The sequence below is a fragment of the Trachymyrmex cornetzi genome, unplaced genomic scaffold (genome assembly GCF_001594075.2).
Source record: "Trachymyrmex cornetzi isolate Tcor2-1 unplaced genomic scaffold, Tcor1.1 scaffold8, whole genome shotgun sequence".
NCBI lineage: Eukaryota > Metazoa > Arthropoda > Insecta > Hymenoptera > Formicidae > Trachymyrmex > Trachymyrmex cornetzi.
In genome coordinates, this window is record NW_017300135.1 from 96,964 (window position 1) to 108,781 (window position 11,818).

At 36.7% G+C, this 11,818-nt stretch overlaps 1 protein-coding gene and 1 long non-coding RNA gene across 2 annotated transcripts in view; both read left to right on the forward strand.

Moving 5' to 3' along the window:
• Positions 1–2,329: 2,329 nt before the first annotated feature.
• On the forward strand, positions 2,330–3,186 carry LOC108768500 (uncharacterized). The gene is made up of 3 exons (XM_018518948.1): positions 2,330–2,632; positions 2,734–2,856; positions 3,078–3,186. The coding sequence occupies exons 1-3, from the start codon at positions 2,389–2,391 to the stop codon at positions 3,161–3,163; spliced, it is 453 nt and encodes a 150-aa protein (XP_018374450.1). The 5' UTR covers positions 2,330–2,388; the 3' UTR covers positions 3,164–3,186.
• A 7,656-nt stretch (positions 3,187–10,842) lies between these two features.
• LOC108768489 (uncharacterized) overlaps positions 10,843–11,818 on the forward strand; it is a 1,523-nt gene continuing 547 nt past the window's right edge. Inside the window, exons 1-2 of the long non-coding RNA XR_001940495.1 lie at positions 10,843–10,899; positions 11,286–11,296. This is a non-coding gene — a long non-coding RNA (uncharacterized LOC108768489). The remainder of the gene's footprint in view (positions 10,900–11,285; positions 11,297–11,818) is intronic.

Below are 11,818 nucleotides of genomic sequence, written 5' to 3' on the forward strand. Positions count from 1 at the left end.
ATTTTTCGCAATAAGTTCTTTACAAAATTAATTTAGGGGGGATTATTTCATATATAGGAATGTCCGAATGTTTCGGCGCCTCATCGCATTTATATTATTAACATCTCAGATTGATTGTGCTTAACGTTCGAACGGCGCACAGTCACATCTGAGATAATTAAATTTAGAAATTAAGAATTTGTATTGTATTTATAATATCTGGCTTTAACCGATTATTGACGTTTCTTGATATTTATCAATAGTAAATGTTCAAATATCGTTTAAAGTGCCAAGGATAATTCTTCAATAATTTTTTACTCAAATACTATCAACTTTACAGAAAAACTGCAAGAGACAAAAATATTTATTTTCTTCTCATAAAGTTCTGAGAATTTTTTCAGAATTTTTTATCAACTTTTAAGAACTGCATTTTCTTTTTTTACCAACATTAGAAAATACGGTATTAAAAAATTCTGAAAAAAATTCTGAAAAAATTCTCAGAACTTTAGGAGAAGAAAATAAATAATTTTTGTCTCTTGCAGTTTTTCTGTAAAGTTGATATTATTTGAGTAAAAAATTATTCAAGTCCAATATTTTGCAATTTTTAGTAATTAATATCTTGTTAACTATTGCGAAAATTGCAAAATGATAGAGGACTTTTCGACTCAGTTTAAGGGACACTCCGTATGTTATCTAGAATGTCTCTATACCTCTTGATACACGCCGAGCGGCCGAGAGAACATATTTCGGTCGCTTGAGTGAAGCTACAAAAGCGAAGGCAGGTTCTCTCTCGCTCTCAACGCGCCGACAAGGCCAAATAATGAGAACGAGTGCGAACAAGTCGACGATATAGTCGGCACGCTTCTAACTACGTAGTCACACGGACACGGGCTCGCGCTTGTGTTGCAATCGGTTGTGCCAGCCCGCCGCCTGATGGCGTTAGTCTCGATGTCGTAAACCGTCACTGGTCTGGCATCCCTGCTGACGATATGTATATCAACTTTTTCATTTGGACCTGAGATTTTATCTAATTGTTTTTATTGTAATAACTTTTTTATATTTGTGTGTGTGTACTGAAAATGGTTAAATATTGACCGAAACATCTATATATATTGTAATTATATTTTAAATATATGACTATAGCTGAATACTCCTTATTGTTGACAGTATTAAAAATTGTTGAGATGATCCTTATAATAATGTTTTATGCGAGGGGTTAGATTAGTTATTAAATAAAGAATATATTATGTACATTTACAGCTGATGATGACTGAGTTAAGTCGAAGCGTGCTGTTCTATTATAATATGGAATAATAAAATTGTTATTTATGTACATCTAAAAATTGCTTATCTATAAACATAAACGATATACAATGACTCGATTCTAATAAATCAAAACGTATAAGGTTGGACAAGATGTTGAGCCAGATATAAAAATTGCTCATCTACATTTTTTATACCAGGGTTGGATTTAATCAATTATTTTTATAACATATGAGCGTCATTGAAATTATTTTTAATATTTAATATTTGAGAGTAATATTTTTAATTTATGTCAAGAATTCACTCTATTTATCTTGTATTTACGATCTAATCTAGTATGTTTTTTTATAAAGGCCCATCTACATCTATCGTAACGCTGCGATTGTAAATGATTGTAGTCATAAGAATAGAAGCTACTGTAAACATTGTTTGTTTACATAAGATCGTATCGCAGTTAATAGCGAAACAGAATGTTAGGGCCAAATAAAACGTTGTAAGTATCGTTTTTTTATTATGAAGAATAATGAAAAAAATGTTACCGAAGGTGATGGGTTTAGGCCTATCAATTGACCTCATCAATCGCGTTGCTCGTGGATTTCACTGGCTACGTTTACACCGCGCGCTTAGTCCGCGACCTATACCTCAAATTCGACCTAAATTATTTAGGTCCTATGGTGTAAACATTTGGTAGATGACTCGACCTAGCTTTAGGTCAGGCCGCGTTTCTTAACGGCCTCACCTAAAATAGGTCGTCTGCTTTCTCGGTGTAAACGCGCAACGCGACCTAAAGCTTTTTCATTTGCTCGATAAAGTTCACTCTTCACTTCTGTTTTGTGGAATTAGAGGTTAAGCCGGTTTGTTATCTAGTTCTAGATAAAATAAAAAGACTTATTAGTGTTAATTTGTTCAAAGAACATAAGTATTTTTAAAAAATGCAAAAAATGTCATGCGGCGATTCTCAGAAAGATTCCAATTCGTAAGTACACCTTTGCTAATTAAACTAATACTTGTCGGGATAAAGCTCACATTTCATGTTTCGAAAATATTTTGTTCAATAGCTCTGAAAAAAAATGTAAAGGTTCCAATTGGACTGAAACAGAAACAAGATGTTTTCTCAATCTTTGTATTGAAAAGAGAATAATACAGATGATGGATGGGAAACGCCACAAACATATAGATATCTATAATTCATTGGAACCTAGTATGAAAGAGATGGGTTTCATAAAAAGTGGCGTACAAATGAAAGTAAAATTGAAACATTTGAAAGAAATGTATTTTAAATGTAAAAGAAACAATAATACAAGTGCTAGTCGTCAGACATTTGCTTTTTATGATGAAATGGAACAACTTTATTGCGGAAGGCCATCAGTCCAAGCTATTACTGACATCGGTATCGATTCCAGTGACAATATTCAAAGCATGTGAATAATGTTTATTAATCCGTTTGTTATTTACTACTTATTTACATTTATAATAATGATACACTCATAGTTATAGAATTACTTGAACAAGAACCGGTTCAAATAGAATATAATGCAGAATGCCAAGCTGATTTAACAGATAAGGAAAATGAAAAGGTTGTAAATGATACATTATCTAAAAAAAGAAAAACGGGTCAGTATTATAAAATATTACACACGACTTTTATTTAAAAAATTATAAATATTAATAATTATAAATTAATATTAAATTAAAAGTTATATAAAATAAAACATTATAAATACTGCATTACATAAAAGCTTATTTATTTTATGCTAATAAGTACATCATATAAATTTTAATAATTTGTTTCTACATACATTCACACAAAATATTATTTATTTATGTATTTTTAGGTCGCAACACACATATGAAGTTGGCGGAGAACTTTGCAGAAGTTTTGCGAAAAAACAGGCCGAAGAAATGCAAAAATGAATTATGAAGGAACAAATGCGCATGTTTGACGATGCAATAAACGTGCAATTGGATAATCAAAGACAATGGGAAAAGGAAATGATTGAAAAAGAACACCAGCATCAGACTTTAATTTTGGAGACCTTTATGAAAGGATTACAAACAATGCAATCACCCAACTCCAATATCCTTCCAATATCCTCAGTTTGTACCAACTTCAGTTCCAATGCATACATTCCCGTCAACTTCTGCTCAAAATGTGTATCCATATCATTTGTCACCATCTCCTTCGTTATCACATACATCATCTTCATCTTTTACTGCAATTGCTTCTCCTTTACCATCACCGACTTTCATAAATTCTCCTGAAACAAATGTATCAATGCCTTCACCATCAATTTCATCTTCATGTGATGAGCGATCATAATATAAGTAAACAGGTATAAAAGTGTTGGAGATGGAAGGTTGTAAACGAAGTGAAACAGAATTGACAGACAAACTAATATGACGTACTTTATTGTACGTAGTGAAACTAGTCGAGTTAATATACGAGACAAGACAACAAGATGTCGATAGATCAGTGTAGAAGAACATGAATAATAAAAATAGATAGATTGGTAATGCAGTGACACGACTTTGTGGTTCCTCGAAGGTGTCGCTGCTGACACCGATATAAGAGACGTCGGTATGGTCGGATGGTAATATCCAACATCCTCCCTCAATCCGAACAGTCGGAGATTAACTCAATCACCCCGAGTCTTTCGGTGAGTGTTCCGTGCCTTGTACTGGGTAGCCCTTTTGTTAATATGTCCGCTGTCATGAACTCCGTGGGTAGATACTTCAGCTTGATAGGGTGATGCTTGAGAGTCTCTCGAATGAAGTGAAATCTCACGTCGATGTGCTTGGACCTTGCATGGAACACTGGGTTACGAGCCAGTTTGCCTGCGGCCTGATTGTCGTTGAACATCTCCACGTTGGCCAGGTTTTTTAATTCCATTTGTCCTAAGAATGTTGAGAGGTGAATGCCTTCCTTCGCGGCGTCGGTCAGGCTCATGTATTCCGCTTCAGTCGATGATAGTGCTACTGAGCGTTGCTTTCGAGATTCCCACGATACAGCTGCGCCTCCAAGAATGAAAACCAATCCTGTATAGGATTTGCGGTCTGCTCGGTCATTCGCCCAGTCCGCGTCAGCGTAGGACTTCAGAGGTTGATTCGTCTTCTGGAAAACCAGACCATGGTTTACGGTACCCTTTAGATATCGCAGGATTCGCTTTGTCGCAATCCAGTGCTCTTTATTGTAGCAATTGTTGAACTGGCTAAGGAAATTTACGGCATAAGCTATGTCTGGTCGGGTGCCTATGGCTATGTACATAAGTGCACCGAGTAGTTCTCTAAATGGGTATTTTTCTCCATGGGCGTTGGCCTTGTCCTCGTTCTCGTGTTCGTTGCTTCTGAGGGCCAATGGTGTGTTTGCTGCCTTGCAGTCTTCCATGCCAAATTTCCTTAGAGTATCCTTGATATAACTCGATTGCGTTAACATGAGTTTCTTCTTATCTCTACGAATTTCAATTCCTAAACAATATCTTGCCGGTCCAATATCTTTGATATCAAAGTTTTTAGCCAACTCTAATTTAATCCGTCGTGTCTCCTTGGGATTGGATGAAGCTATGAGCATATCGTCCACATATAGGAGAACTAAGGTTAGCGTGTTGCCGGTTTTGTTGAAATATACGCAGGGGTCGACATTCGATGGCGTAAGTCCTATTTGGCAGAGAGTTTCATGAATCTTGTTGTGCCATTGCCTGCCTGCTTGTCGCAATCCGTAGAGGGCCTTGCTTAATTTGCAAACCTTGTTATTTCCCTTTAGATCCGAGAGCATTTTATTTGCCATTTTATTTGCCTCGTTGACCAGGTTGATGTCCTTTTCTTCGGTCGCGATCCGTCTTAACATCTCTTCCAAGTGTTCTGGTTTGTCCATATAGATTTCAGCATCGATGTCGCCATTGAGGTACGCTGTCGTGACATCTACTTGTTCGATGCTTAGATTCAATTCCATTGAAAGTGCCATTAACAGTCTTAGAGAGCTCAATCTGGCGACTGGAGCAAATGTGTCGTAAAAATCGATGCCTGGCCTTTGCGTGAAGCCTTTGGCTACTATTCTAGCCTTTCGACGTTCAATGGATCCATTTTCATCGTGTTTGTTGCGAAGCACGGTTCTACAACCGATAACTTGAGCCTTGGTTGGCTTTTCCACGATTGTCCATGTGTCGTTTCTTATCAGGCTCTTTATCTCGGAATAGATCGCTTCCTTCCATTCGTTTCGATCCGGTCCACTAAGTAATTTATTATGGGTATTTCGGATGCGTTCATTGCGTATTGGGCATCCTGCCAATCGTCATCTTCCGAAATCGATATATCAGCGGCATCGTCAGATGGTATCATGTTATATATCTTCGAGGGGCGACCAGGTTTTCCGGTAACTGCTTTCCGAGGTCCGCCTGGTCCGCGTTTCATGCGTGAATTGATTTCTTCGTGCATTTGTTCATTTTCCTCGTTGCCGCTCCCTTCTTCTGAATCGTCGATTGTTCGATCATTGTCATCTGGTACGTTATCACGAGTTTCATCGCGCTCTGAAGAATGATTTGGTCCAATGATGCTTTCCTTTTGGTGGTCTTGATTTTCACCAAGCATGAATCTGCCGTTTTTAGTCTCGTCGCATATTATATCCTCCCCACTGTTGGTGTGTTGGATTTCTTGTAGGAATTTGATGTCTCTGGTAATGATAATTTTCTTCGAGTTGGGAATCCATACCCTAAAACCTTTAGACACTTCAAAATATCCAACGAAGATTCCTGGGATGCTTCTTGGGTCCATTTTGCCTTTATTTGGAGATTTATCCAAGATGCAGACCTTTTCGCCAAAAGTGGCGAAGTATCCAATGTTCGGCCTTTTGTTGTGCCATTTTTCGTATGGAGTTGCGCTGTTAAAGCTCCTCGTGACGCATCTATTTTTTATCTAATTGGCGGTATTTACCGCCTCGGCCCATAAAGATGGTGCGAGTCCGCTTTGTATTATTATACATCGAGCAGTCTCGATTAGAGTTCGATTGCGTCGTTCGCAATCGCCGTTTTGTTGTGGGGTATATACGGTAGTTAGTCGTCGGCGTATTCCCGCTTTCTTCAGGATGTTGTCCATTTCCGAATTGCAGAATTCGGTTCCGTTGTCCGATTGGATTGCCTTGATTTTTCTTCCTGTATAGTTTTCGACTCTTGATTTGTATTCCAGGAATTTGGATGTGACTTCGCTTTTATTCTTCAAGAAAAATACTTCGCACCAGCGAGTGTGATCATCCGTGAATGTCAGTAGGTAAGCCGCATTTCCGTTTGATTTTGTGCACATCGGGCCGCACAAGTCCGTATGAACGATGTCCAGTACGTTGCGTGCTCGATTTTGGTTGGATGGAAATGGTAGCCTTGACATTTTGCCAGCCAAACAGATTTCGCAAGGTTTTGATTTACGAATACTCGGGAATTTCATGCCCGACACCTTGTTTAACATGAGATTCATGTCGTTGTAATTTAGGTGACCCAATTTTTCATGCCAAATCTCTGCGTCAGTTTTGGCGGTTTCCGCGGCAGCGCATTACTGTTCGCCTCCTGCGCGTAGTAGGAAGAGGGCCCCTTTTCGATCAGCGATGAGTGAAATTTTGCCCTGTGGGTTTTTAACTATTGCACCATCCTTCTTGAATATTACAGTGTGATCCTTGTCGACAATCTTTGATACAGACAGGAGGTTCGTTCTCAGGTTCGGAACGTAAAGTGTGTTTTCCAACGTTATCGTTTTGTTCATCTTTCCGTCAGAGGTGGAAATCTTCACGTTGCCTTTTGCGGTGGCCTTTGCATAGCGTTGCTCGCCAATTTTATTCTTGCCTTGGTCATCTCGGTATTTGCAAAAGACTGCATGTCGTTGCATAAGTGGGTTGTGCTCCCAGAATCTAAGCACCAGAGTTTTGCATCTTCTTGTATATCCGTTTGAAGAGCGGAAAGGTACGTTTCCTCTGTTAAAGCAACGTTCGGGTCCTTTGCGTCTACTTTCGAATAACATTCGGACGCCTTGTGTCCAAATTTGTTGCATTTGTTGCATTTATACTTGGTTCGTCGGTTAGATTCTTGCCTATATTTGTCCGATGACCTGACATTCACGTTGCGTTTCGAGTTGTTGTTTCTCCTGTTGTAGTATTTGGCAATTAAGGCATTCGGATCCTTCTCAGCGGCCTTTTGCTTCCTTGAGTCGTATTCCTCTATAATTTTTACTCGCAGCGATTCTGCATCGGGGGGTTGATCCCGCGATTCTATGGCGCATCTAAAATTTTCATAGCTGTAAGATAGGCTATATAACAACGCTTGCAATTTATCAACAATGTCGTAAAAGGTCATAACGGGTGAATACGTACGTCGTCTCCTTCTTGCATCTTACTTTGTATCAGCTGTTTCAGGAGCGCCGCCTTGCGGGCAGGTCCCTTCGATGCGTACACCGATTCAAGCTTTGTCCATACCTCTCTGGATGTCGTGCAATTCCTGGCATGTTTCAGCTCGGATGGGCTGATGCATAAGATAAGGTCTGATTTCGCCTTGCGGTCTTCAGCCCACGAGTTGTATGCGGTTCGCGACGCTTCATCTGAGACGGTCGGTTGCGGTCTTTCGCCGGATACGTACTGCCACGTGTCGTTTTTTACAAGTAGCGCCTCGACTTGTATGCGCCAAGTGTCATAATTGTCTTTCGACAAGGTCTCAATACGAGTCGAGTTAACGATGTTTGTAACAGACATCTTGCTCACTTTTGCGTTTGCAGGTTATTCCTTGAACTCGATAATTATTGTGGACGCCCCGCGCGATTTGTCGTGTGACGGTATGCACGATGCTAATGGCGGCCGGACGAAGAGAGAGAGAAAAAAAACGGCTTTGTCGCGCGAATAGAGATCCAAAAGATTCGCTTGCACTCGCGGTTTATATTCGTTTGCGTTGACCACAAAGTCACTCGACAGTTCGATATAACGTGTGTCTTCGGATATGAAAGATGCTGTCCGTACTCGAGAAGCGAACGTGTGGAGATGCACGCGCCTCTTTGCACTGAGCACTTATATCACGCGCGAGAATCTGCGTCACTCGTATTTAATCGTAACACTTGCAATTATAGTGTTCTCCTGGGCCCATAACCATTTGTTGGAGATGGAAGGTTGTAAACGAAGTGAAACAGAATTGACAGACAAACTAATATGACGTACTTTATTGTGCGTAGTGAAACTAGTCGAGTTAATATACGAGACAAGACAACAAGATGTCGATAGATCAGTGTAGAAGAACATGAATAATAAAAATAGATAGATTGGTAATGCAGTGACACGACTTTGTGGTTCCTCGAAGGTGTCGCTGCTGACACCGATATAAGAGACGTCGGTATGGTCGGATGGTAATATCCAACAAAAAGTAAATAAACAAATATAACTATCTTCATGTATATATGTACATATATATATATATATATAAGCATGTATCCATATTTTTTATATTGACTTTATATAAGAAAAGTATAATAAAAATAAAACATCAGTATAAATATTAGACCTATGTTTCTTATCTAAAATTCTTTTTATCTTACCTTGAATATCGTATATTATTGTATATTATCTTATAACACTTGTACGCAATGGAAAATTATTACATAAGTAATCTGTTAAATGTTTTCGAATAGTTGATCCAGAGATATTATCACGTTCTTGGTTAATAACATTTACAGGCTGTGGATAAATTATTTCTGCTTCGACCACATCATTCAGCCATTGTTGAAAAAACTGTTCGTTCCTAGACTCCAAAAAATTTTGTAAAATACAACAGCAACTTACAATATTTGGAACGAATACATGATCTACATCAATTCTTTTTAGGAGTATTCTCCAACGTGCCTTCAGACGGCCAAATGCCATTTCTACACGAGCTCTTGCAGAATTTAAATGAACATTAAAAGATTCTTGTTCAATTGTTACAATACCGGGGTAGCCTTTTAATAACCACGGTAACAGTGGATACGCAGGGTCACCGACAATAAAGTAAGGAATCTCTAAATCGTTAATATTTCTTGTACCCTGCAATAAAAAGTATACAATAATATTAATTATACCTTTCTTATATAAAGTCAATATAAAAAATATGGATACATGCTTATATAAATTACATAATGACAAAATATAAATATTATATTAATTATATAATGATTAATTGTTGTTTTTATTCTTACCTGTGGAATAACATTGTTAACATTTCTATACAAACTTGAATCTTTTAATACAGCGGCATCATGGGTACTCCCAGGATGACGAACACAAATATTTCTAAATCTATAAACAATACATCATAACATTAATAATTATCGATTTTTGTTATTAGTAAATATGAATGTAAATATGTACCTGCATTTATCGTCAACAACTACTTGTAAAACATATGAAGGCCTTACGATTTACAAAATCTCGATAGCCCTCTGATGGAGCCAATATAGGTATGTGCGTACCGTCGATACATCCAATAATTTGTGGAATGTGCGATACCATTTCAAAATTCATTGCTATTTCTGAAGCTTCGTATGTATTTGGCATTTGGAGATAATCTTTCATCATCAAATTATTTATAGCATTGACAACTCGAAAAAAACATTTTTTTACTGTAGATTTATGAATTCCAAATACGTTGCCTACAACACGATATTCTGCACAGCTTGCTAATTTATATATAGCAACAGCGACTTGCTTTTCGACTGATAGTGGTTCTCTTGATTTTAACAGAAGCGGTTTAGGTTTCAAAGCAGGTCGTAATAAAAAGCACAAATCATTGAACGTTTCTGCAGACATTCGGAAACTTTCTATCCAGTCTGAATTTATATATGTACATAGCACTATTTCATGCCAAAAATGATTGCTTCTCGGCTTCATCCATATGCTCTTTTCAACGTGTATCATATTAAAATACATTTCCAAAATGTTAGGAAACATCTTCACATACTCTATAAACATTATTTTCTGCATCCTGCGCAGTTGTCGAATCCTGTCCCACATTTTTTTTCGCATAATTTTCAAAGAAAGGATATTTCTTCTATTTTTAGTCAAAACCATATGTTGAAAAAACATAATATATTGTTGCAAATGTGACATTTCGTACACTCAAATATATTGTTGCAATACACTTAAAAACACTGTTATTTAACCTCAATAAGTTATGTTTGCAATCGCAAGTATATACAATGCTATATGGAAATAATTTGTACGAAATACGATAGATGGCTCAGTAATTCGGACCAGCGTGGACTAAATACGAACCCATAAAGTTTTAGATCTCTTTTGGTGTAAACGATTGGTAACTAGACCTACTTTTGGTCACGATATAGGTCAGGTCGCTGTCAGGTCGCTGGGTGTAAACGTAGCCACTAACCTCATTCTCATTGACTATCGTGTCGCCAGATAAACATCGTAATCGTAAGAGTCAATTCTTGCAACGAGCTTACGATAATTGTTACGACGAGTTACAATCATCGTAAGGAGCTTACGATAAACATTACAATGTAGATGGGCCTTTATACATTTCTGCATGTATTACTTAGTTCGGGATCAACAAAAATGTTTTTAGCACATTAATATTTAATATCTTATGAACTTGTTTACTGATTTGTATAATTTACTTAAATCAATGTAAATTTATTATACATATATTTAGGGTTGCCATCCATCCAGATTTTCCCGGATTTGTCCTTGTTTTGAAGGTGTCGGAGAGTGTCCGGCCGGATTTTTTGAAGCGGTCCGGATTTTGTATGGTTTTTCATTGTACTCGTAAACTTTGGCTTAAATTTTTTAAAACTCCGAGTGCTCATACATGTACCGAATTATTAAAGATATAAGCACGGTATTTTTTCTGCATACCAGCACATAATGCAAACGTAAAGAGGATGTTTTCACTAATTATACAACAAAATGGACGAAAGAAAGAAATTTGTTGGGATCACACACACTGTCTCCTCACTCATTAAAATAAGATATAATTTTAAAGATATGAGTTGTGTCGATTTCTATAAATTTCTGCTCGGCAAGAAAGATTTTTTGAAAGCAATAGAAAAGGTTGAAAAATACAAAACTGAAAACGAAAGCAACAGATCTGATAATTTAGTTAACAATTTTGAAGACTTTTCTTACTTTAATTAAGATGATTTATTTTTGTTATAGAGACGGATAATATTTATTTCTGTTAGTTTAGCGTTAAGTAAAAAGTTTCATTTCCAAAGATTATACATTGTTTATAATTTGAATGTTTATATGTTCATTACTGTGATTTATTATTGTTTCAGTTTAACTTTAATATGTGTTTGATATATTGTTAATATCATATTAAGTTTAATACATAATAAGTGCAACAAATTATTAATAAATATACTTTGTAACAATTTGAACTTTCGTTTTATTTGTGAAAGTACTTTTAAGTATAAAAATACTAAATATTGTATTACATAATCAAAATTTACGATAAAAAAATTAATATCAACATAAAAAAAATACTAGAAATTTAAAATGCCTATTACGGTCGAAGTTGGATCTTCGTTGCTTAAATAATTCAATCTTGAATTACTAATATATACTATATAT